Consider the following 22,420-nt stretch of genomic DNA (forward strand, 5'->3'; position numbering starts at 1 on the left):
AGTAATATTCTCCCTCTGGTAGTGCCCCCAGTAGTAATACCCCCCCTGGTAGTACTGCCCCCAGTAGTAATATTCCCCCTCTGGTAGTGCCCCCAGTAGTAATACCCCCCCCCTGGTAGTGCCCCCAGTATTAATCCCACCCCTGGTAGTGCCCCCAGTAATAATATTCCCCCTCTGGTAGTGCCCCCAGTAGTAATATTCCCCCTCTGGTAGTGCCCCAAGTAGTAGTGCCCCCAGTATTAATCCCTCCCCTGGTAGTGCCCCCAGTAGTAATATTCCCCCTCTGGTAGTGCCCCCAGTAGTAATATTCCCCCTCTGGTAGTGCCCCCAGTAGTAATATTCCCCCTCTGGTAGTGCCCCCAGTAGTAATATTCGCCCTCTGGTAGTGCCCCAAGTAGTAGTGCCCCCAGTATTAATCCCTCCCCTGGTAGTGCCCCCAGTAGTAATATTCCCCCTCTGGTAGTGCCCCCAGTAGTAATATTCCCCCTCTGGTAGTGCCCCCAGTATTAATCCCTCCCCTGGTAGTGCCCCCAGTAGTAATATTCCCCCTCTGGTAGTGCCCCCAGTATTAATCCCTCCCCTGGTAGTGCCCCCAGTAGTAATATTCCCCCTCTGGTAGTGCCCCCAGTATTAATCCCTCCCCTGGTAGTGCCCCCAGTAGTAATATTCCCCCTCTGGTAGTGCCCCTGTAGTAATACCCCCCCCCTGGTAGTACCCCCAGTATTAATCCCTCCCCTGGTAGTGCCCCCAGTATTAATCCCTCCCCTGGTAGTGCCCCCAGTATTAATCCCTCCCCTGGTAGTGCCCCCAGTAGTAATATTCCCCCTCTGGTAGTGCCCCCAGTAGTAATATTCCCCCTCTGGTAGTGCCCCCAGTAGTAATATTCCCCCCCTGGTAGTGCCCCCAGTAGTAATATTCCCCCTCTGGTAGTGCCCCCAGTAGTAATATTCCCCCTCTGGTAGTGCCCCCAGTAGTAATATTCCCCCTCTGGTAGTGCCCCCAGTATTAATCCCTCCCCTGGTAGTGCCCCCAGTAGTAATATTCCCCCTCTGGTAGTACCCCTGTAGTAATACCCCCCCCTCCCCTGGTAGTGCCCCCAGTATTAATCCCTCCCCTGGTAGTGCCCCAAGTAGCAATATCCCCCCCTGGTAGTAATCCCCCCCCTGGTACTGCCCCCAGTAGTAGCCCCCCCCCCCAGTAGAGAGAGATGTAATAAAGATAAAAAAAAACACTTACTTGAAACCCCGCTCCTGGTCCCGACGCTGCTACTGGCTCCTCCGGCCGCTTTGCATTATGGGAGAGACGTCGTCATGACGTCTCTCCCATTACCCACTGCGGGAGCCGGAAGATGGCTCCTGCAGTGGGAGCAGCAGCAGCCGATGAGTCTGACAGACTCTCAGCGGCTGCTGATTACAGCAAACACACAGCTGCCGGCTCCGGCGGCTGTGTGTTTGTGCTGTGTAGCGCTGACCGAACTCCGTCCGTCACAGTGACACAGCTGCACCGCGGCCCGCATGGTACGCTACTCAGCTGCGTACCATGCGGGCATGACTCGAGTATAAGCCGAGGGGGTGCTTTTTCAGCACAAAAAATGTGCTGAAAAATTCGGCTTATACTCGAGTATATATGGTACCTATTAGTGGTGTGTGGCTGCTGTCTGTGGAATACCTTTTTTATAATGGTGTGTGGGTACTGTCTATGGTATACCTATTAGTGGTGTGTGGGTACTGTCTATGGTATACCTATTAGTGGTGTGTGGGTACTGTATATGGTATACCTATTAGTGGTGTGTGGGTACTGTATATGGTATACCTATTAGTGGTGTGTGGGTACTGTATATGGTATACCTATTAGTGGTGTGTGGGTACTGACTATGGTATACCTATTAGTGGTGTGTGGGTACTGTCTATGGTATACCTATTAGTGGTGTGTGGGTACTGTCTATGGTATACCTATTAGTGGTGTGTGTGGGTACTGTCTATGGTATACCTATTAGTGGTGTGTGGGTACTGTCTATGGTATACCTATTAGTGGTGTGTGGGTACTGTCTATGGTATACCTATTAGTGGTGTGTGGGTTACTGTCTATGGTATACCTATTAGTGGTGTGTGGGTTACTGTCTATGGTATACCTATTAGTGGTGTGTGGGTTACTGTCTATGGTATACCTATTAGTGGTGTGTGGGTACTGTCTATGGTATACCTGTTAGTGGTGTGTGGGTACTGTCTATGGTATACCTATTAGTGGTGTGTGGGTACTGTCTATGGTATACCTATTAGTGGTGTGTGGGTACTGTCTATGGTATACCTATTAGTGGTGTGTGGGTACTGTCTATGGTATACCTATTAGTGGTCAGTTGATGAGCTTATACCTTGATTCACAGGTTTACATGGTTGTTTAGCGAGACTTATGTCCATCTAGCTCTACTATTAGTCCTACACAATAATAATTAATCCAACGCAAAAATCATCAATAAAAACTAGTTGAGTGTGCGTTCATCGGGGAACAATCCTTCCTGACCTCACCCTGCAATCACACAGCTCCTTGGGTTCATCATACCATGGAATACTTACTAACGCCCGGGGAGATCTATGTCCTGTCTCCATGGCATTTCTGCGAAGTGCTACTTGTACTGCAAAGAACCCAGCACATCTCCAAATGCCGGGGGCCGTTCTGTGTGCGCAGCGGTGACTGTACACAGAGCATATTGTCCTAGAGCTTTGTTATACATGTGAGGTGCCAGCTGTGTAGGTATGGGAACCCATGTGGGCAATAAGAGAACTTTGTATCGTAGCTTTGTGTAGTAGTGAGTATGAATGGGGAAGGCCGCATGTGGAGCAGCCCTTGGTGTCTTGCCCTCCGAGTGCATGTTATAGTGTGATGGAGATGGAGAGACTCCTTTCCCAGGCACGTGTCCAATATTGTACTTGTCTCCTAAGGGCAGGAGTTAGCAGTGCAGAGTGGTATACATGTATATATATTATATGTTGTGTGTGCGCTCAGCTAATGCTTTCATGTAATAACAGATATCTTTATTTATTTGCTTTTTTCCCTCCACATTTCTTTCCATTACATTATCCTGTTTATTTCATATCCATCTTTCTCATGGCATACCCGCTGTACCCTGCATCTTTCTCATGGCATACCCGCTGTACCCTGCATCTTTCTCGTGGCATACCCGCTGTGCCCTGCATCTCTTGTGGCATACCCGCTGTACCCTGCATCTTTCTCGTGGCATACCTGCTGTACCCTGCATCTTTCTCGTGGCATACACGTTATGCCCTGCATCTTTCTCGTGGCATACCCGCTGTACCCTGCCACACATTCTCCTGCGCCTGTTTCCCTCACACATTACTGCTGCCTCCCTTCTGCTGGTTCCTTTTCCATTTTCTCACTCGCGTCAACCTTTTTGTTGCCTGTGGCGTCCTCTTTCCCTCCCCTGTTGCCTGTGGCGTCCTCTTTCCCTCCCCTGTTGCCTGTGGCGTCCTCTTTCCCTCCCCTGTGGCGTCCTCTTTCCCTCCCCTGTTGCCTGTGGCGTCCTCTTTCCCTCCCCTGTTGCCTGTGGCGTCCTCTTTCCCTCCCCTGTTGCCTGTGGCGTCCTCTTTCCCTCCCCTGTTGCCTGTGGCGTCCTCTGTCCCTCCCCTGTTGCCTGTGGCGTCCTCTGTCCCTCCCCTGTTGCCTGTGGCGTCCTCTGTCCCTCCCCTGTTGCCTGTGGCGTCCTCTGTCCCTCCCCTGTTGCCTGTGGCGCCCTCCCTCCCTCCCCTGCTGCCTGTGGCGTCCTCCCTCCCCTGTTGCCTGTGGCGTCCTCTCGCCCTCCCTCCCCTGTTGCCTGTGGCGTCCTCCCTCCCTCCCCTGTTGCCTGTGGCGTCCTCTCTCTCTTGCCATCCCTCCCCTGTTGCCTGTGGTGTCCTCTCACCCTCCCTCCTCTGTTGCCTGTGGCGTCCTCTCGCCCTCCCTCCCCTGTTGCCTGTGGCGTCCTCTCTCTCGCCCTCCCTCCCCTATTGCCTGTGGCGTCCTCTCTCTCGCCCTCCCTCCCCTGTTGCCTGTGGCGTCCTCTCTCTCGCCCTCCCTCCCCTGCTGCCTGTGGCGTCCTCCCTCCCTCCCCTGCTGCCTGTGGCGTCCTCTCTCTCGTCCTCCCTCACCTGTTGCCTGTGGCGTCCTCTCTCTCGCCCTCCCTCCCCTGCTGCCTGTGGCGTCCTCTGTCCCTCCCCTGCTGCCTGTGGCGTCCTCTCTCCCTCCCCTGTTGCCTGTGGCGTCCTCTCTCCCTCCCCTGTTGCCTGTGGCGTCCTCTCTCCCTCCCCTGTTGCCTGTGGCGTCCTCTCGCCCTCCCTCCCCTGTTGCCTGTGGCGTCCTCTTTCCCTCCCCTGTTGCCTGTGGCGTCCTCTTTCCCTCCCCTGTTGCCTGTGGCGTCCTCTTTCCCTCCCCTGTTGCCTGTGGCGTCCTCTTTCCCTCCCCTGTTGCCTGTGGCGTCCTCTTTCCCTCCCCTGTTGCCTGTGGCGTCCTCTTTCCCTCCCCTGTTGCCTGTGGCGTCCTCTTTCCCTCCCCTGTTGCCTGTGGCGTCCTCTTTCCCTCCCCTGTTGCCTGTGGCGTCCTCTCTCTCGCCCTCCCTCCCCTGTTGCCTGTGGTGTCCTCCCTCCCTCCCCTGCTGCCTGTGGCGTCCTCCCTCCCCTGCTGCCTGTGGCGTCCTCCCTCCCCTGCTGCCTGTGGCGTCCTCCCTCCCCTGTTGCCTGTGGCGTCCTCTCTCCCTCCCCTGTTGCCTGTGGTGTCCTCTCGCCCTCCCTCCCCTGTTGCCTGTGGCGTCCTCTCGCCCTCCCTCCCCTGCTGCCTGTGGCGTCCTCTCTCTCGCCCTCCCTCCCCTGTTGCCTGTGGTGTCCTCCCTCCCTCCCCTGCTGCCTGTGGCGTCCTCCCTCCCCTGCTGCCTGTGGCGTCCTCTTTCCCTCCCCTGTTGCCTGTGGCGTCCTCTTTCCCTCCCCTGTTGCCTGTGGCGTCCTCTTTCCCTCCCCTGTTGCCTGTGGCGTCCTCTTTCCCTCCCCTGTTGCCTGTGGCGTCCTCTTTCCCTCCCCTGTTGCCTGTGGCGTCCTCTTTCCCTCCCCTGTTGCCTGTGGCGTCCTCTTTCCCTCCCCTGTTGCCTGTGGCGTCCTCTTTCCCTCCCCTGTTGCCTGTGGCGTCCTCTCTCTCGCCCTCCCTCCCCTGTTGCCTGTGGTGTCCTCCCTCCCTCCCCTATTGCCTGTGGCGTCCTCCCTCCCCTGCTGCCTGTGGCGTCCTCCCTCCCCTGTTGCCTGTGGCGTCCTCTCTCCCTCCCCTGTTGCCTGTGGTGTTCTCTCGCCCTCCCTCCCCTGTTGCCTGTGGCGTCCTCTCGCCCTCCCTCCCCTGCTGCCTGTGGCGTCCTCTCTCTCGCCCTCCCTCCCCTGTTGCCTGTGGTGTCCTCCCTCCCTCCCCTGCTGCCTGTGGCGTCCTCCCTCCCCTGTTGCCTGTGGCGTCCTCTTTCCCTCCCCTGTTGCCTGTGGCGTCCTCTTTCCCTCCCCTGTTGCCTGTGGCGTCCTCTTTCCCTCCCCTGTTGCCTGTGGCGTCCTCTTTCCCTCCCCTGTTGCCTGTGGCGTCCTCTGTCCCTCCCCTGTTGCCTGTGGCGTCCTCTGTCCCTCCCCTGTTGCCTGTGGCGTCCTCTGTCCCTCCCCTGTTGCCTGTGGCGTTCTCTCTCCCTCCCCTGTTGCCTGTGGCGTTCTCTCTCCCTCCCCTGTTGCCTGTGGCGTCCTCTCTCCCTCCCCTGTTGCCTGTGGCGTCCTCTCGCCCTCCCTCCCCTGTTGCCTGTGGCGTCCTCTGTCCCTCCCCTGTTGCCTGTGGCGTCCTCTGTCCCTCCCCCTGTTGCCTGTGGCGTCCTCTGTCCCTCCCCTGTTACCTGTGGCGTCCTCTGTCCCTCCCCTGTTGCCTGTGGTGTCCTCCCTCCCTCCCCTGCTGCCTGTGGCGTCCTCCCTCCCCTGTTGCCTGTGGCGTCCTCCCTCCCCTGTTGCCTGTGGCGTCCTCTCTCCCTCCCCTGTTGCCTGTGGCGTCCTCTCTCCCTCCCTGTTGCCTGTGGCGTCCTCTCTCCCTCCCCTGTTGCCTGTGGCGTCCTCTTTCCCTCCCCTGTTGCCTGTGGCGTCCTCTTTCCCTCCCCTGTTGCCTGTGGCGTCCTCTTTCCCTCCCCTGTTGCCTGTGGCGTCCTCTGTCCCTCCCCCTGTTGCCTGTGGCGTCCTCTGTCCCTCCCCTGTTGCCTGTGGCGTCCTTTGTCCCTCCCCTGTTACCTGTGGCGTCCTCTCTCCCTCCCCTGTTGCCTGTGGCGTCCTCCTCGCCCTCCCTCCCCTGTTGCCTGTGGCGTCCTCTCGCCCTCCCTCCCCTGCTGCCTGTGGCGTCCTCTCTCTCGCCCTCCCTCCCCTGTTGCCTGTGGTGTCCTCCCTCCCTCCCCTGCTGCCTGTGGCGTCCTCCCTCCCCTGTTGCCTGTGGCGTCCTCTCGCCCTCCCTCCCCTGTTGCCTGTGGCGGCCTCTTTCCCTCCCCTGTTGCCTGTGGCGGCCTCTTCCCCTCCCCTGTTGCCTGTGGCGGCCTCTTTCCCTCCCCTGTTGCCTGTGGCGGCCTCTTTCCCTCCCCCTGTTGCTGTGGCGGCCTCTTCCCTCCCCTGTTGCCTGTGGCGTCCTCTTTCCCTCCTCTGTTGCCTGTGGCGTCCTCTCTCCCTCCCCTGTTGCCTGTGGCGTCCTCTCTCCCCTCCCCTGTTGCCTGTGGCGTCCTCTCGCCCTCCCTCCCCTGCTGCCTGTGGCGTCCTCCCTCCCTCCCCTGCTGCCTGTGGCGTCCCTCTCTCTCGCCCTCCCTCCACTGTTGCCTGTGGCGTCCTCTCTCTCGCCCTCCCTCCCCTGCTGCCTGTGGCGTCCTCTCGCCCTCCCTCCCCTGTTGCCTGTGGCGTCCTCTCGCCCTCCCTCCCCTGTTGCCTGTGGCGTCCTCTCGCCCTCCCTCCCTCCCCTGCTGCCTGTGGCGTCCTCCCTCCCCTGTTGCCTGTGGCGTCCTCTCGCGCCCTCCCTCCCCTGTTGTCTGTGGCGTCCTCTCTCTCGCCCTCCCTCCCCTGTTGCCTGTGGCGTCCTCTCTCTCTCGCCCTCCCTCCCCTGTTGCCTGTGGCGTCCTCTCGCCCTCCCTCCCCTGTTGCCTGTGGCGTCCTCTCGCCCTCCCTCCCTCCCCTGCTGCCTGTGGCGTCCTCCCTCCCCTGTTGCCTGTGGCGTCCTCTCGCCCTCCCTCCCCTGTTGCCTGTGGCGTCCTCTCGCCCTCCCTCCCCTGTTGCCTGTGGCGGCCTCTTTCCCTCCCCTGTTGCCTGTGGCGGCCTCTTTCCCTCCCCTGTTGCCTGTGGCGGCCTCTTTCCCTCCCCTGTTGCCTGTGGCGGCCTCTTTCCCTCCCCCTGTTGCCTGTGGCGTCCTCTTTCCCTCCTCTGTTGCCTGTGGCGTCCTCTCTCCCTCCCCTGTTGCCTGTGGCGTCCTCTCTCCCTCCCCTGTTGCCTGTGGCGTCCTCTCTCCCTCCCCTGTTGCCTGTGGCGTCCTCTCTCCCTCCCCTGTTGCCTGTGGCGTCCTCTCGCCCTCCCTCCCCTGTTGCCTGTGGCGTCCTCCCTCCCTCCCCTGTTGCCTGTGGCGTCTTCTCTCTCGCCCTCCCTCCCCTGTTGCCTGTGGAGTCCTCTCTCTCGCACTCCCTCCCCTGTTGCCTGTGGCGTCCTCTCTCTCTCTCGCCCTCCCTCCTCTGTTGCCTGTGGCGTCCTCTCTCCCTCCCCTGTTGCCTGTGGCGTCCTCTCTCCCTCCCCTGTTGCCTGTGGCGTCCTCTCTCCCTCCCCTGTTGCCTGTGGCGTCCTCTCTCTCTCGCCCTCCCTCCCCTGTTGCCTGTGGTGTCCTCTCGCCCTCCCTCCCTCCCCTGTTGCCTGTGGCGTCCTCTCGCCCTCCCTCCCCTGTTGCCTGCGGCGTCCTCTCGCCCTCCCTCCCTCCCCTGCTGCCTGTGGCGTCTTCCCTCCCCTGTTGCCTGCGGCGTCCTCTCGCCCTCCCTCCCCTGTTGCCTGTGGCGTCCTCCCTCCCCTGCTGCCTGTGGCGTCCTCTCTCTCGCCCTCCCTCCACTGTTGCCTGTGGCGTCCTCTCTCCCTCCCCTGTTGCCTGTGGCGTCCTCTCTCTCTCTCTCGCCCTCCCTCCTCTGTTGCCTGTGGCGTACTCTCTCTCGCCCTCCCTCCCCTGTTGCCTGTGGCGTCCTCTCTCTCTCTCGCCCTCCCTCCTCTGTTGCCTGTGGCGTCCTCTTTCCCTCCCCTGTTGCCTGTGGCGTCCTCTTTCCCTCCCCTGTTGCCTGTGGCGTCCTCTCTCCCTCCCCTGTTGCCTGTGGCGTCCTCTCTCCCTCCCCTGTTGCCTGTGGCGTCCTCTCTTCCTCCCCTGTTGCCTGTGGCGTCCTCTCTCCCTCCCCTGTTGCCTGTGGCGTCCTCTCTCTCTCGCCCTCCCTCCCCTGTTGCCTGTGGTGTCCTCTCGCCCTCCCTCCTCTGTTGCCTGTGGCGTCCTCTCGCCCTTCCCTCCCCTGTTGCCTGTGACGTCCTCTCGTCCTCCCTCCCTCCCCTGCTGCCTGTGGCATCCTCCCTCCCCTGTTGCCTGCGGCGTCCTCTCGCCCTCCCCTCCCCTGTTGCCTGTGGCGTCCTATCTCTCTCTCGCCCTCCCTCCCCTGTTGCCTGTGGCGTCCTATCTCTCTCTCGCCCTCCCTCCCCTGTTGCCTGTGGCGTCCTATCTCTCTCTCGCCCTCCCTCCCCTGTTGCCTGTGGCGTCCTATCTCTCTCTCGCCCTCCCTCCCCTGTTGCCTGTGGCGTCCTATCTCTCTCTCGCCCTCCCTCCCCTGTTGCCTGTGGCGTCCTATCTCTCTCTCGCCCTCCCTCCCCTGTTGCCTGTGGAGTCCTCTCTCGCCCTCCCTCCCCTGTTGCCTGTGGCGTCCTCTCTCTCGCCCTCCCTCCCCTGTTGCCTGTGGCGTCCTCTCTCTCGCCCTCCCTCCCCTGTTGCCTGTGGCGTCCTCTCTCTCGCCCTCCCTCCCCTGTTGCCTGTGGCGTCCTCTCTCTCGCCCTCCCTCCCCTGTTGCCTGTGGCGTCCTCTCTCTCGCCCTCCCTCCCCTGTTGCCTGTGGCGTCCTCTCTCTCGCCCTCCCTCCCCTTTTTGCCTGTGGCGTCCTCTCTCTTGCCCTCCCTCCCCTGTTGCCTGTGGCGTCCTCTCTTGCCCTCCCTCCCCTGTTGCCTGTGGCGTCCTATCTCTCTCTCGCCCTCCCTCCCCTGTTGCCTGTGGCGTCCTATCTCTCTCTCGCCCTCCCTCCCCTGTTGCCTGTGGCGTCCTATCTCTCTCTCGCCCTCCCTCCCCTGTTGCCTGTGGCGTCCTATCTCTCTCTCGCCCTCCCTCCCCTGTTGCCTGTGGCGTCCTATCTCTCTCTCGCCCCTCCCTCCCCTGTTGCCTGTGGCGTCCTCTCTCGCCCTCCCTCCCCTGTTGCCTGTGGCGTCCTCTCTCGCCCTCCCTCCCCTGTTGCCTGTGGCGTCCTATCTCTCTCTCGTCCTCCCTCCCCTGTTGCCTGTGGCGTCCTCTCTCTCGCCCTCCCTCCCTCCCCTGTTGCCTGTGGCGTCCTATCTCTCTCTCGCCCTCCCTCCCCTGTTGCCTGTGGCGTCCTATCTCTCTCTCGCCCTCCCTCCCCTGTTGCCTGTGGCGTCCTATCTGTTTCTGTCTCTGCATTCCCCATGCCCATGGCTCTCTCTCTCTGTCTGTGCAGCGAGACCTCTGCTCGGCCTGTGACATCCTGGGATGTGAGCGTCCACATGTCGTACAGGGGACTGTGTCCTCTCTCCTGCTGCTGTGTGCCTCCAGAGAAGCCTCCGGCCTCCCCAGAGAGGAGGCGGCGTGTCCTCCTTCAATCCAGCTGCTCTATCAGCACCATGGCTTCCTGCTGTTCTACGTTCTGCTAATGCTGACGCTTTATGTGGCCTACAACAGACTGTCTCTCTAGTAGCGGAGGTGCCCCTCCAGGAGCAAGCGGCTCTGCCTGCCCCTCCAGTAACGTCTGCCTTCATGGCCTGTCCTCTGGACTTCTCACACTTCCCGTGTTTGCTCTGCTCGCCCTCCAAACACTACATCCACCTCCGGGCTGTGACTGGGATGACCGCTCCATGTACGGGTGCCTTATCTCACCGGCTGCCTAACTCAGCGCTGCTCCACCTGACATAATGGACTCTAGAACAGAGGCATCGGGGGTGTACGCCTGGAGGAATGGCATTAGAGACAGCTGACTGTTTCCCCCCCTCTCCACAAACTTACAGAACCTTCAGACATTTCAGACTGTAAGGAAACCCGAATTGTCACTACATAAGGGTGGGCGCAGGGGGTAAATGGTACAGGGGTTACCGCCCTCCCCACCCGCTGGCCTCAGACACTATTTACTATGCATAGCGCCCTGTGCCTTTTATTGCAGGCTGATTGGCCAACGCCTTGGGAAAACGCAAGCTCCCCATAAGGAGGCTGGTCTGTGCCTGTTGCCTTAGTACTTTCTGCCTTAACCCTTCTCCCTGACCCGTCTGCAGAATGTAGGATAGATAATAGTGAGCATTAGGACGGAATGAATTGCAGCCGATTTATCCACGTTCCGCCATGTTGTTTGAGGAGCATCTCACATGGTCTGAGCCACACGTGGGCGGACTGCGCCTTAGATAAAAGTACAGGCCACGGCCCTGTCCGTAAGGCCCATTATATATATATATATATATATATATATATATATATATATATATATTTTGTTTATGGAACTGCCTTACGTAGAGATGTACTAGTAATGATTCTAATATAATTTATAGGAATTAGTTTGTATATTGCACTGAGCACCTCTAGTGCCTGAGGAGTAGATCCCCATATACAATGCACACGATATATATATATATATTTATATACACACTAGTTACAGAACACCCCCGGGGTATACACTGATAAACATGCTGCACTGTACAGTGATGACGACTCTATGTACGTATTATTTATGATTAAACTCTGCTGTAAATTAATGCGGTGTCACACGTGGTATGTGGGGGCGTAGCGTGCGGTCCGTGCTGTATAAGGCGCAAATTACCTTCATGCCCATTCAGTCACAGCGGCAGCTCCATAGACCTGGCTGCAGTAGCCTCAAGGCCACAGTTCTTTATGAGGACTATATCCTGCTGATGACACGACCAGGGGTGCATGGCTTCTGTCTCATGCATGCTTCCTGCTCCTGGGTACCCCCCCCCCCCCCTATACCCCCCACCACCCCCCCTGTCTGGTTTTTGGTTTAGCCTCTGGTTTCTCCCTCGCCCCGTGATGACATTGGGACAGAACCGCAGCGGAGTGGATCTACAGCTGAAGACACATGATGGTAGGTCGCATAACGGAGCTTACAGGAGCGAGAGTGCCGGGGCTTCCCTTGTGATGTGATTATTAGATGTGTCTTTATATTGTGCTGCGTCAGAGCCTGAGATCTGTGACCTCCCAGGCAGGGTCCGCAGGGCTTATCCTGGGGCGCACGGATCTCGCGGATTTCAGCGCATGCGCCAACGAAAGGAACCGGCCTCCGTGCATACGCCAGGTCAGGTAAACGCACGGAGCACACTGCGCATGCGCCAATGAAAGGAACCGGCATCTGTGCATACGCCAGGTAAACGCACGGAGATCGCCGATTGATCCGTCCTTTGAGGAAAATTTACTCATGGTGCACAGAACGTGGTCCTGCGACGATATGAGTGACATGGGGTCTTGTTTGGGGCTTATACTAGATGTGATGAGGAGTATCGGTCTGCCCTTGTGTCCTAATGTTTTCTATGTTCTGCTCTTTGAGATCTGTATTGATTACACATATAGCGATCACCCTCCGTATTGGTTAATGTACTGATCAGATAATCGCGTCACCAGATTCGTAGTCCTCTGTAATTGGGGGCGGAGGGGAGGGGTGACTCTGGTGGTATTACATCCGTATACTTTATTTATATACTATGTGCACATTACATGGACAGAGAGAGACCTGGATTGTAGTATTAGACTATGGCTTGTAAGTTCTATGTATTCCAGTAAAGTGAATGGTAAGGGACTGTAGACAGTAACCTATCCCAAGCATCACCTGGCTCCTTTATACATATGAATATCGGTTTCCCCTAGGGTGCTAGCGTGCGTGTCTGGTTAATCAGCCTTTTTTCACTCCATGGCAGCTCTACACCAATGGGTTAAGTCAGCTGGGTAGAAAATAAACCCCTCCGTAAGGTAAATGCCGGGACGTCCCCTTCCCCTTGGGGTCTTTTCCCTGTGTCTCAGTGAGTTTGGTAAATGTTATTACCTTGCTTGCGTCCCTTCCATGCAGGGATGGACATAAACCAAAACTTCCTCCGAAACCAAAACCTTCTGGCCAGTCACTGTAATGTGTATGAGTTGTGCTCACATGGAAGTCACACCGCCTGTCCCATTCCTGCTGCTGCTATTTGCAGGAGGAGGAGGCGCATTTGCTATCTATATAGCCTTGTTCTCATCTCTGCACATTTTTATTTATTTTTTTAATTCAGGGCTCATTTTATGTTTTGCACTTGGATGCACTGAGAGGGGTTTTATCTGCAATGTCAGGGGCTGAATAGGGCCAGATCGCACGATGAGCATCCCTGAGACTTTTGGGTTCGCCCATTGATCCAGGATAGTCACCTGGCAGTGAGTCCTGGGTTATAGGATCTGGTATGTCTCCACACACAGTATATATTCCCCCAGCGCACTGCTCATAGGCCAGCAAAGGGATTTACATCCTACATGATGATAGTGATACAGAGATCTCCGTTATCGCACATCTGCAAACATATGGAACGCCACCAGCCACAGCGAGGCGCCTCTGCTCTGCTGGTCCTAACACTACATGATCATAGCACCATTACTGGGTCATATCTTTATGGAGTTCTAAATTGAGTACTAACTACCCTACATGCCTTACAGACAGTGACACAAAGATTTCCCGGATGTCTTACTTATACACATTAATAAATTCGGCAACTTCCTCTCTCCTGAAGTCGTTTTTTTTTTTTTTTTTAATCTTGTCCATGGACTAGCAGAGTATTGGAAATACCCCGAGTTTTTAAAGCTCTCATGGGTAAAGAGGCGTCTGACTAACCTGAAGAGACGACCCCCATGTGTAACGTATGAATGACCAGGCTTCTGCGTGCCTACCAACCTATGCTGCTGTAGCCAGTCACCGGGCCACTATCACAGTGCTGGCAGAAATATACTGTGCATAGAACTATGTGTAGCCGTGTGGGGAAACCTCACATTTCGGCAGCACTTTGGAGGGGAATCGGGCTGTTTAGACGCCTGTTCAAATCCTGACACGAGAGGCCCAACAGCAGGCGATCCCGCTGCTGGCTGGTAAGTACCCTAACCCTCCCTTAGGGGTGCCTACCCCTAAGTCCCCCATGGGGCTGCCTAAGCCTATCCCCCCCCCCATCCTGCACCCTAAACCAGTGGAGGTGGGGTGCCTAACGTTCCCCCTACAAAACAACCTTCCCCCCCCCCCCCAGGCTAACGCTAAGGTCGCCCTGGACTTACCTCGTTCAAGCTGTCGACCGGCGTCGTGACTCAGATAGGTGTTGGTATTTTGACGCCTATCTGAAGTCCACTGTCGGGCTTCTCATGTCTGGATATAGACTGGTGGCACTTAGTCCGCCAATCTATAAACTGCATCCCTTTGGGGGAGCCGTTGGCAATGGTGAGCTGTATTCTCAGAAGTATTTGTCCTTCAGAGGGTACGGCATGGTGGCCAGTGTCCAAAGTCTCTCAATTGCTTTTCCAGCTCAACCTCCAGGCCTGGTGTGGCAGAGTTCCTAGTTACATAGAGTTGTGGGCAATGAGCACTTGGCACTCGATACCTGCAGAAAATACTTTTGAGAAGTCCCGGTCCCTACTGCAGTGGAACTAGAGACGTGAAATAATCTGCAGCCTTTGGGGCTGATTCTAATTTATTACCTTTTTGCTAATTGGGATCTGTAGAGCTAATGCGAAGATTTGTGTAGCGTCAAGCGACAGCCGCTACAACAACTTGGCACTGCCCTGTGCTAAGTGCAAGAGATCCATCTGACACCAGGCCCCAGGGACCCTCTTGGCATCCGCCACGTAGCCCAGAAATTCTGCTCCACGGACCATTTCTTCATAAGAATCGGTAATTTTGGAGAAATTGTTCCCGTTTGTTTAATGTCCTTGTCCTACGCCATGGCAGCCTGATATTCTCACCCGTGGGCCGGAGGAGTCGCACTTTGCACCTGGTGGAGGGATTATTACTCCCCTGTCTCTGTTCATCGGTCTTCTGTATATTAACCCATTTGTGTAGTGCTGCCACGGACATTAATGGTTAATGGCTCATTTCGCCTCCCAATGGGAAATCTTATTCTTGTTGGATAATCCTCTGAGGTGTCTTATGTCCTAAGACTTGGGGAGAGATACTCTGAGATAAAGTACCAACCAATCAGCTCCTGTCACTCCACTTTATCTCTCTTCAAGGCTTAGTACATGGACCCCAGCGTCTTGAGGCTTGGCCTAGTGTAGGGGGGGAGCTGCTATAATGGGGCCAATGTTTGGTGGAGGCCAGCAGGCAGATAAACCCTTGCCCATTGCTGGTACAGAGGGATGAGAGATTAGCGCACCTGCCGGCTGCTTTCTCCGGCAGTTGGCGCAATTGGGTTTTTTACTTGGCATTTACCATGCTAGATGACACGCGAGACCAGCGCGCTGACGCGGAAGGGCAATCGTCGGCCGCTTGCAGCATCAATCAGAGATGGCAGAAGTACTGCTGCTGTTTGCCCTGTGAGACCCCCCCCCTGCCCCCCCCACCTTTGCGTGAGGCGGAGGCCGTCTGGTTTTAATACATATTTTATGAGACCTTGCTTAAAAAAAAATGAACCCTGTAATCAGTTCTGATGTAACATCTGCGCCATCTTCTGCAGCCGGCTCCATAGTAAGTATCAGGCCTGCGGTCAGGTTACGCTCTATCTGCTGGTCTGTTCTCAGTGACTGTAACATTATATTCTGCATATTGTCGTTGTACCAGGGATGATACGTAATTCTCACTGTCTGTCTTTCACCACCATCTTGTTCCTTTTCTTATATATATATATATATATATCTGTATGCTCTGTTCTGTGCCACCCTCCCCCTGTAACATCTGCGCTACCTCCCTCCTCTCACCTTGTGCCTAACCTCTGTCCTCCCCCCCCCCCTGTGGGTCCTGTCCTACCTACTATCTGTGCCCCTCTGCCCATCCCCTGCTCTCGCTGCCCTACTCTATACCCTCCCAGGATGACGTCTGCTCCCCCTATGACATTCTGGATTGCGATGGATGCAGTCGCCTGTTCATTACCGTCCAGGCTCTTCTCCAGCTGTGCACTTTGTCCCCCAAGCCGTAAGCCCCCTCCCCCCCTCTCTTTCACCACGCTGGACAGAAAGACGGACTACCCGCAATCTACTTATCCAACATCTCGCAGCGACCTGGACAATTATACTGTGTTATACGGAGGATCACCGAGGGAGAGGACAAATTGCTTATATGAAGTCAGAAATGTGAATTGCAGACATTTCTTTTATGCATGGAGCTTGTGGGTGTCTTAGACTGAAAGGGACGGTCCGTCATATTGGCCAGGCACCAGATATCACGCCATTCCCTCCTTCAATCTCAGGAAGTTTTGATCGGTGACTTTTTTTATTACTTTTTATGGGACATAAGGAAAAAATAATTACGGTTCTACTAGTGTCTCCATCTAAATGATTTATCTGTGTTTGCGCTTCCACATCGATTCCATGTTACCTGAGACCGTAATGATGTCTGCTGTAGTGACTAATCACCTGGGTGTACGGTACAAACCCCCCCAATTCTGCAGTGCCCCCCAGTGCGTAACCATTCCTGTAGTACAAGCGTCATGGATGTAAATAAAATCATGCTTTGTCTGATGCTGCGTTAGTGACTGGGAATAAATGGGTGAGCTCTTCCTGCAATCATTTACTCACCGCAGCAGAGTTTCCTACGAATGTCCTGGGAGGGAGAGGTGGAAATAAGTGCTGGGATTATGCAGATGCGTCACCATCTGGTGCTGTGTACAACGTATCTTACTGCTCGTTATTGGTGTAATGCACAGGCCCCCAAACGGTGCATGTTTTCCAGGTCTCACAGAATCACAAGTGAAATAATTAGCTCCACCTGTGGAACTTTTAAAATGTGTTAGTGAGTAATGACTACACCTGTGCTCCTGCTGGGTGACCTGGGAAACGTGTCAGTGAGTAATGATTACACCTGTGTACCTGCTGGGTGACCTGGGAAACGTGTCGGTGAGTAATGAATACACCTGTGCACCTGCTGGGTGACCTGGAAAACGTGAACTGTGTGGGGTTTTGAGGACCGAGTTTGAGAACCTCTGGTGTAATGTGATGGGGGCGGGGAGGTGCACAATATGGGGATTTAACAATCGTAGAGATGGACATGTTCCATTCCTCTAAAACACAGGTTCTCAAACTCTCTGTCCTCAGGCCCCCAAACAGTGCATGTTTTCCAGGTCTCCTCACAGAATCACAAGTGAAATAATTAGCTCCACCTGTGCATCTTTTAAAATGTGTCCAGTGAGTAATGAGTACACCTGTGCTCCTACTGGGTGACCTGAGAAATGTGAACTGTGTGAGGTCCTGAGGACCGAGTTTGAGAACCTCTGGTGTAATGTGATGGGGGCAGGGGGGTGCACAATATGGGGATTTAACAATCGTAGAGATGGACATGTTCCGTTCCTCTAAAACACAGGTTCTCAAACTCTCTGTCCTCAGGCCCCCAAACAGTGAACAATGTATGTTTTCCAGGTCTCCTCACAGAATCACAAGTGAAATAATTAGCTCCACCTGTGCATCTTTTAAAATGTGTCGATGAGTAATGATTACACCTGTGCACCTGCTGGGTGACCTGAGAAATGTGTCCGTGAGTAATGAGTACACCTGTGCACCTGCTGGGTGACCTGGAAAATTTAACCTGTGGACCGAGTTTGAGAACCTCTGCTCTAAAATGATTAACCTAAATTTTTATGGTGCCACAAGGGTTCCACAGCACCTTGGAAATGAGCAAAACAAGAAAACAGTGACTTACAGTACAAAGCAGTGTAGGGCAAGGACATGGTATATACACACTGCTGCATCCGCAGGGCAACAGCAACCAAAGGTTAGTGCTGCTGTAGGTAGGATATGATAGTGTAAGTAAGGGCAGGAGAAGCACGTGAGGGGAGAGGGCCCTGCTTGTGAGAGCTTACATTCTAAAGGGGAGGGGTGCTTACATTCTAAAGGGGAGGGTAGACAGATGGGGTAGGCAGGGAGGAAGCATAGAGCAGTGAGTTAGGATGAGAGCTGGATGGCTATGATGAAGTAGTGGGTTTTAAGGTGGAGTGTCTGATAGGGAGAGAGTTCCATAGTTGGGGAGCAGTACGGGCAAAATCTTGTGGGCGGGTGTGGGAGGAGGTAATCAGCTGGCAGGTGAGGCGGCATTTGTGGAGCAAAGTGGGTAAGTAGAAGAGTGAAGGGAGATTAAGTCAGAGATGTAAATGGGAGAGGATTGAGTGAGTGTGTTAATGAGTGTGAGAAGCTTGAATTGGGCTCTGCAGGGGAAGTGGAGCCAGTGCAGGGCTTGTAGGAGAGAGGAGGCAGATGTAGAGCGTTTGGAGAGGAATATAAGCCGGACAGCAGCATGGAGGACAGATTGGAGAGGTGGGAGTCAGGGAGGCCAGATAGGTTACAGTAGTCCACAGGTTCTCAAACTCTGTCCTCGGGACCTCAACCTGTGCATGTTTTCCAGGTCTCACAGAATCACTAGTGAAATAATTAGCTCAACCTGTGAATATTTTAAAATGTGTCAGTGAGTAATGAATACACCTGTGCACCTGCTGGGAGACCTGGAAAACGTGAACTGTATGGGGTCTTGAGGACCGAGTTTGAGAACCACTGCAGTGGTCCAATCTGCAGTGAGTGGATGAGGGTCTTCGTTGTATCCAGGGAGAGGAAGGGTCAGAAATATTTCTGAGATGGAGACAGCAGGACTGTGAGAGGTGCTGAATGTAGAGTGTGAAGGAGAGGAAGGAGTCCAGGATAACACCAAGGCCCCAATTTATTAATGATCGCACTTGCAATGCCGGCTAATTATGCGCAGCATAGGCTACACCGGCTAACGCCATCTTCAGATGGCGTTCGCTGCGGGGGGCCAATATCTGGAATGCATCACATTCCGGATGTTGGTAAGGGTGGCAGCATCACATCCCCCATAGAGACGTATGGGGGCTGCGGATGCCTGCGGGAATGGAGAGATCGCAGCAGGTATCGGAGATACCTGCTGCGCTGCCGCTTTAATACATCTAGGGCATACTAAATATTTGCGGTTAACTCCTGAAAACACCCGTTTATGATGATAAATGAGCCCCAAAGACAGCGCATTTTGGGTCCAGAGGAGAGGATTGTGCTGCCAATAGTTCGTGAAATAGTGGGAAGTGAGGTTATGTGGGAGGACGATCAGCTCAGTCTCAGACATAAGTGTAAGAAATTGCTGGGACATCCAGGAAGAGACAGTTGGAGATAGGGGTGAGGAGAGAGGTCAGGGGAGGAAAGGTAGATCCGAGTCATCAGCATAGAGATGATATTGGAGGCCAAAAAAGTGTAGCCAGGAGAGGGCAGTGTCCGGCAAAGAGAGGGAGTGAAGGATTTGCAGGAGGAGAGGGGGTTCCGAGCGCTATTTCCTGCACGGTCGTTCGGCGGTTGGTGCACACTTGCAGGTATCTGGTGCATTTGGAATGCCAGGATTGAGGTGTGGATCTATGAGGGTGAGTAGCGATCGCTGGAGCAACAGAGTCAAGAGCAGAAGTAATGGAGACATTGTAAAGGGAAATGGCTTGTGCAGGAGAGAAATATAATGGGGGCAGAAACCTGAGCCAATATGCGAGGATAAATATACAGCGTTGATGGGATGTAATTATGAGACCGACGGCCGCGATCCCGACGCTGGAAGCTCAACAAGGGACTTAGGCTTCGGTATTTTGACGCCTACCTTATCTTAATCCTGACGCCGGAATCCAGGAGGGCAACAGCCCGAATGAAGGTCAGCCGGGGTGCCCTTAGTCTTAGCCGTGGCTTACCATAGGAGGGAGGCAGGGGCAGAAGTATGGGAGACAATGGAGGCGGCTGCCGCCAACACCTCCATCACCCACAATATATTCACCCCATTTAGGGCTGTAAATATGGGGGATAGGGGGGGCACTAATGATAACTTGCCTCCGGGCGTCTGAACTTATTCCACTGGAGGGAGGGTTAGGTTTAGGTAGCATAGCGGGGTTAGCGTTAGGTTTTTTGGGGGGAGGTTAGGGTCAGGCACCACTGATTCTGGCTGTGATGGCCTCAATGTTATGCTTAGTGATGGTGGCCTTATGAGGTAGCGGAGGAGAAGAGAGTGATAAGTTAAAAGAGAGAAGGTGATGGTCAGAGGGGGAATTGGTTTAATCAGATATCACAGTGGTGAGTAGAGACCAGGTCAAGTGAGTGCCCACAATATAGGAAGGTGAGTTGGTCCATTGGGAGAGACCTAACGATGATGTGAGGGTAAGGAGTTTAGAGGCAGAGGATTCTATGGGGAGATCGATTGGGATATTGAAGTCACCTAAGATAAGAGCCAGAAGATCTGAGGAGAGGAAGTAGGGCAGCCTGGAAGCAAAGTTGTCATGTGATTTGCAGGGAGATGCAGGGAGTTGGAGATGAAAAGGGTATGGGTGGGGACCAGTTTGTTACAGACAGATATAGCAATCCAGAGGGCACAGGAGAGAGGGACAGAGAGTTGGAGAGATGTGAATAAGGTGATCGGGTTTCCCTATCACTGTTCTGTCCTTCATTAGCATGCCACAAGTCGCTAGCGTTATCGCTAGGTTTCATGTGCAGTACATCAAACCTAGCGACCGCAGCAGCCTACAATCACCCGTACACACTAAGCGATGCAGGCGATTTGTTGATACGAAAGTCAAATCGTCCCGACATCGCTCCAGTATGTATCCAGCTTAAGTCTCTGAATCTGTATATGAAGTGTTACAATGTAGAGTCCACAGCTTATTACATTCCATGTTCCGTCCATATACAGACTTAGGAGCACACAGATATACAGGTGTCACATATCACATTACTCAGCGCAGTCTCCTATATACAGACTCAGGAGCACACAGATATACAGGTGTCACATATCACATTACTCAGCGCAGTCTCCCATATACAGACTCAGGAGCACACAGATATACAGGTGCCACATATCACATTACTCAGCACAGTCTCCCATATACAGACACAGTCACACACAGATATACAGGTATCACATTACTCAGCGCAGTATCCATATACAGAGTCAGGAGAACACCGATATACAGGTGTCACATATCACATTACTCAGCGCAGTCTCCCATATACAGACTCAGGAGCACACAGATATACAGGTGTCACATATCACATTACTCAGCGCAGTCTCCCATATACAGACTTAGGAGCACACAGATATACAGGTGTCACATATCACATTACTCAGCGCAGTCTCCTATATACAGACTCAGGAGCACACAGATATACAGGTGTCACATATCACATTACTCAGCGCAGTCTCCCATATACAGACTCAGGAGCACACAGATATACAGGTGCCACATATCACATTACTCAGCACAGTCTCCCATATACAGACACAGTCACACACAGATATACAGGTGTCACATATCACATTACTCAACGCAGTCTCCCATATACAGACTCAGGAGCACACAGATATACAGGTATCACATATCACAGCGCAGTCTCCCATATACAGACTCAGGAGCACACAGATATACAGGTGTCACATATCACATTACTCAGCGCAGTCTCCCATATACAGTCTCAGGAGCACACAGATATACAGGTGTCACATATCACATTACTCAGCGCAGTCTCCTATATACAGACTCAGGAGCACACAGATATACAGGTGTCACATATCGCATTACTCAGCGCAGTCTCCCATATACAGACTCAGGAGCACACAGATATACAGGTGTCACATATCACATTACTCAGCGCAGTCTCCTATATACAGACTCAGGAGCACACAGATATACAGGTGTCACATATCTCATTACTCAGCGCAGTCTCCCATATACAGACTCAGGAGCACACAGATATACAGGTATCACATATCACAGCGCAGTCTCCCATATACAGACTCAGGAGCACACAGATATACAGGTGTCACATATCGCATTACTCAGCGCAGTCTCTCATATACAGACTCAGGAGCACACAGATATACAGGTGTCACATATCGCATTACTCAGCGCAGTCTCTCATATACAGACTCAGGAGCACACAGATATACAGGTGTCACATATCACATTACTCAGCACAGTCTCCCATATACAGACACAGTCACACACAGATATACAGGTGTCACATATCACATTACTCAGCGCAGTCTCCCATATACAGACTCAGGAGCACACAGATATACAGGTATCACATGACTCAGTGCAGTCTCCATATAAAGACTCAGGAGCACACAGATATACAGGTGTCACATATCGCATTACTCAGCGCAGTCTCCCATATACAGACTCAGGAGCACACAGATATACAGGTGTCACATATCGCATTACTCAGCGCAGTCTCCTATATACAGTCTCAGGAGCACACAGATATACAGGTGTCACATATCACATTACTCAGCACAGTCTCCCATATACAGCCTCAGGAGCACACAGATATACAGGTGTCACATATCACATTACTCAGTGTAGTCTCCATATACAGACTCAGGAGCACACAGATATACAGGTGCCACATATCACATTACTCAGCACAGTCTCCCATATACAGACACAGTCACACACAGATATACAGGTGTCACATATCACATTACTCAGCGCAGTCTCCCATATACAGACTCAGGAGCACACAGATATACAGGTATCACATATCACAGCGCAGTCTCCCATATACAGACTCAGGAGCACACAGATATACAGGTGTCACATATCACATTACTCAGCGCAGTCTCCCATATACAGTCTCAGGAGCACACAGATATACAGGTGTCACATATCACATTACTCAGCGCAGTCTCCTATATACAGACTCAGGAGCACACAGATATACAGGTGTCACATATCGCATTACTCAGCGCAGTCTCCCATATACAGACTCAGGAGCACACAGATATACAGGTGTCACATATCACATTACTCAGCGCAGTCTCCTATGTACAGACTCAGGAGCACACAGATATACAGGTGTCACATATCTCATTACTCAGCGCAGTCTCCCATATACAGACTCAGGAGCACACAGATATACAGGTATCACATATCACAGCGCAG

The 22,420-nt window shown here is 53.9% G+C and overlaps 1 protein-coding gene across 2 annotated transcripts in view; it reads left to right on the forward strand.

Annotated features, from left to right (window-relative positions):
* Positions 1-15,980, forward strand: part of LOC148435715 (leucine-rich repeat and calponin homology domain-containing protein 4-like) — a 57,323-nt gene extending 41,343 nt beyond the window's left edge. The window contains exon 18 of one of the 2 annotated variants that reach the window (XM_088465593.1): positions 15,332-15,980. In XM_088465593.1, the coding sequence (XP_088321719.1) occupies positions 15,332-15,439 (108 nt within the window). In that variant the 3' untranslated portion in view covers positions 15,440-15,980. Of the gene's footprint in view, positions 1-9,768; positions 11,048-15,331 lie in introns of those variants that run through there. The other variant, XM_088465592.1, reaches the window with a different exon arrangement.
* The last annotated feature ends 6,440 nt before the right edge of the window (positions 15,981-22,420 follow it).

The sequence above is a fragment of the Taudactylus pleione genome, unplaced genomic scaffold (assembly GCF_031769625.1).
Source record: "Taudactylus pleione unplaced genomic scaffold, aTauple2 ptg002033l, whole genome shotgun sequence".
NCBI classification, from domain to species: Eukaryota; Metazoa; Chordata; class Amphibia; order Anura; family Myobatrachidae; genus Taudactylus; species Taudactylus pleione.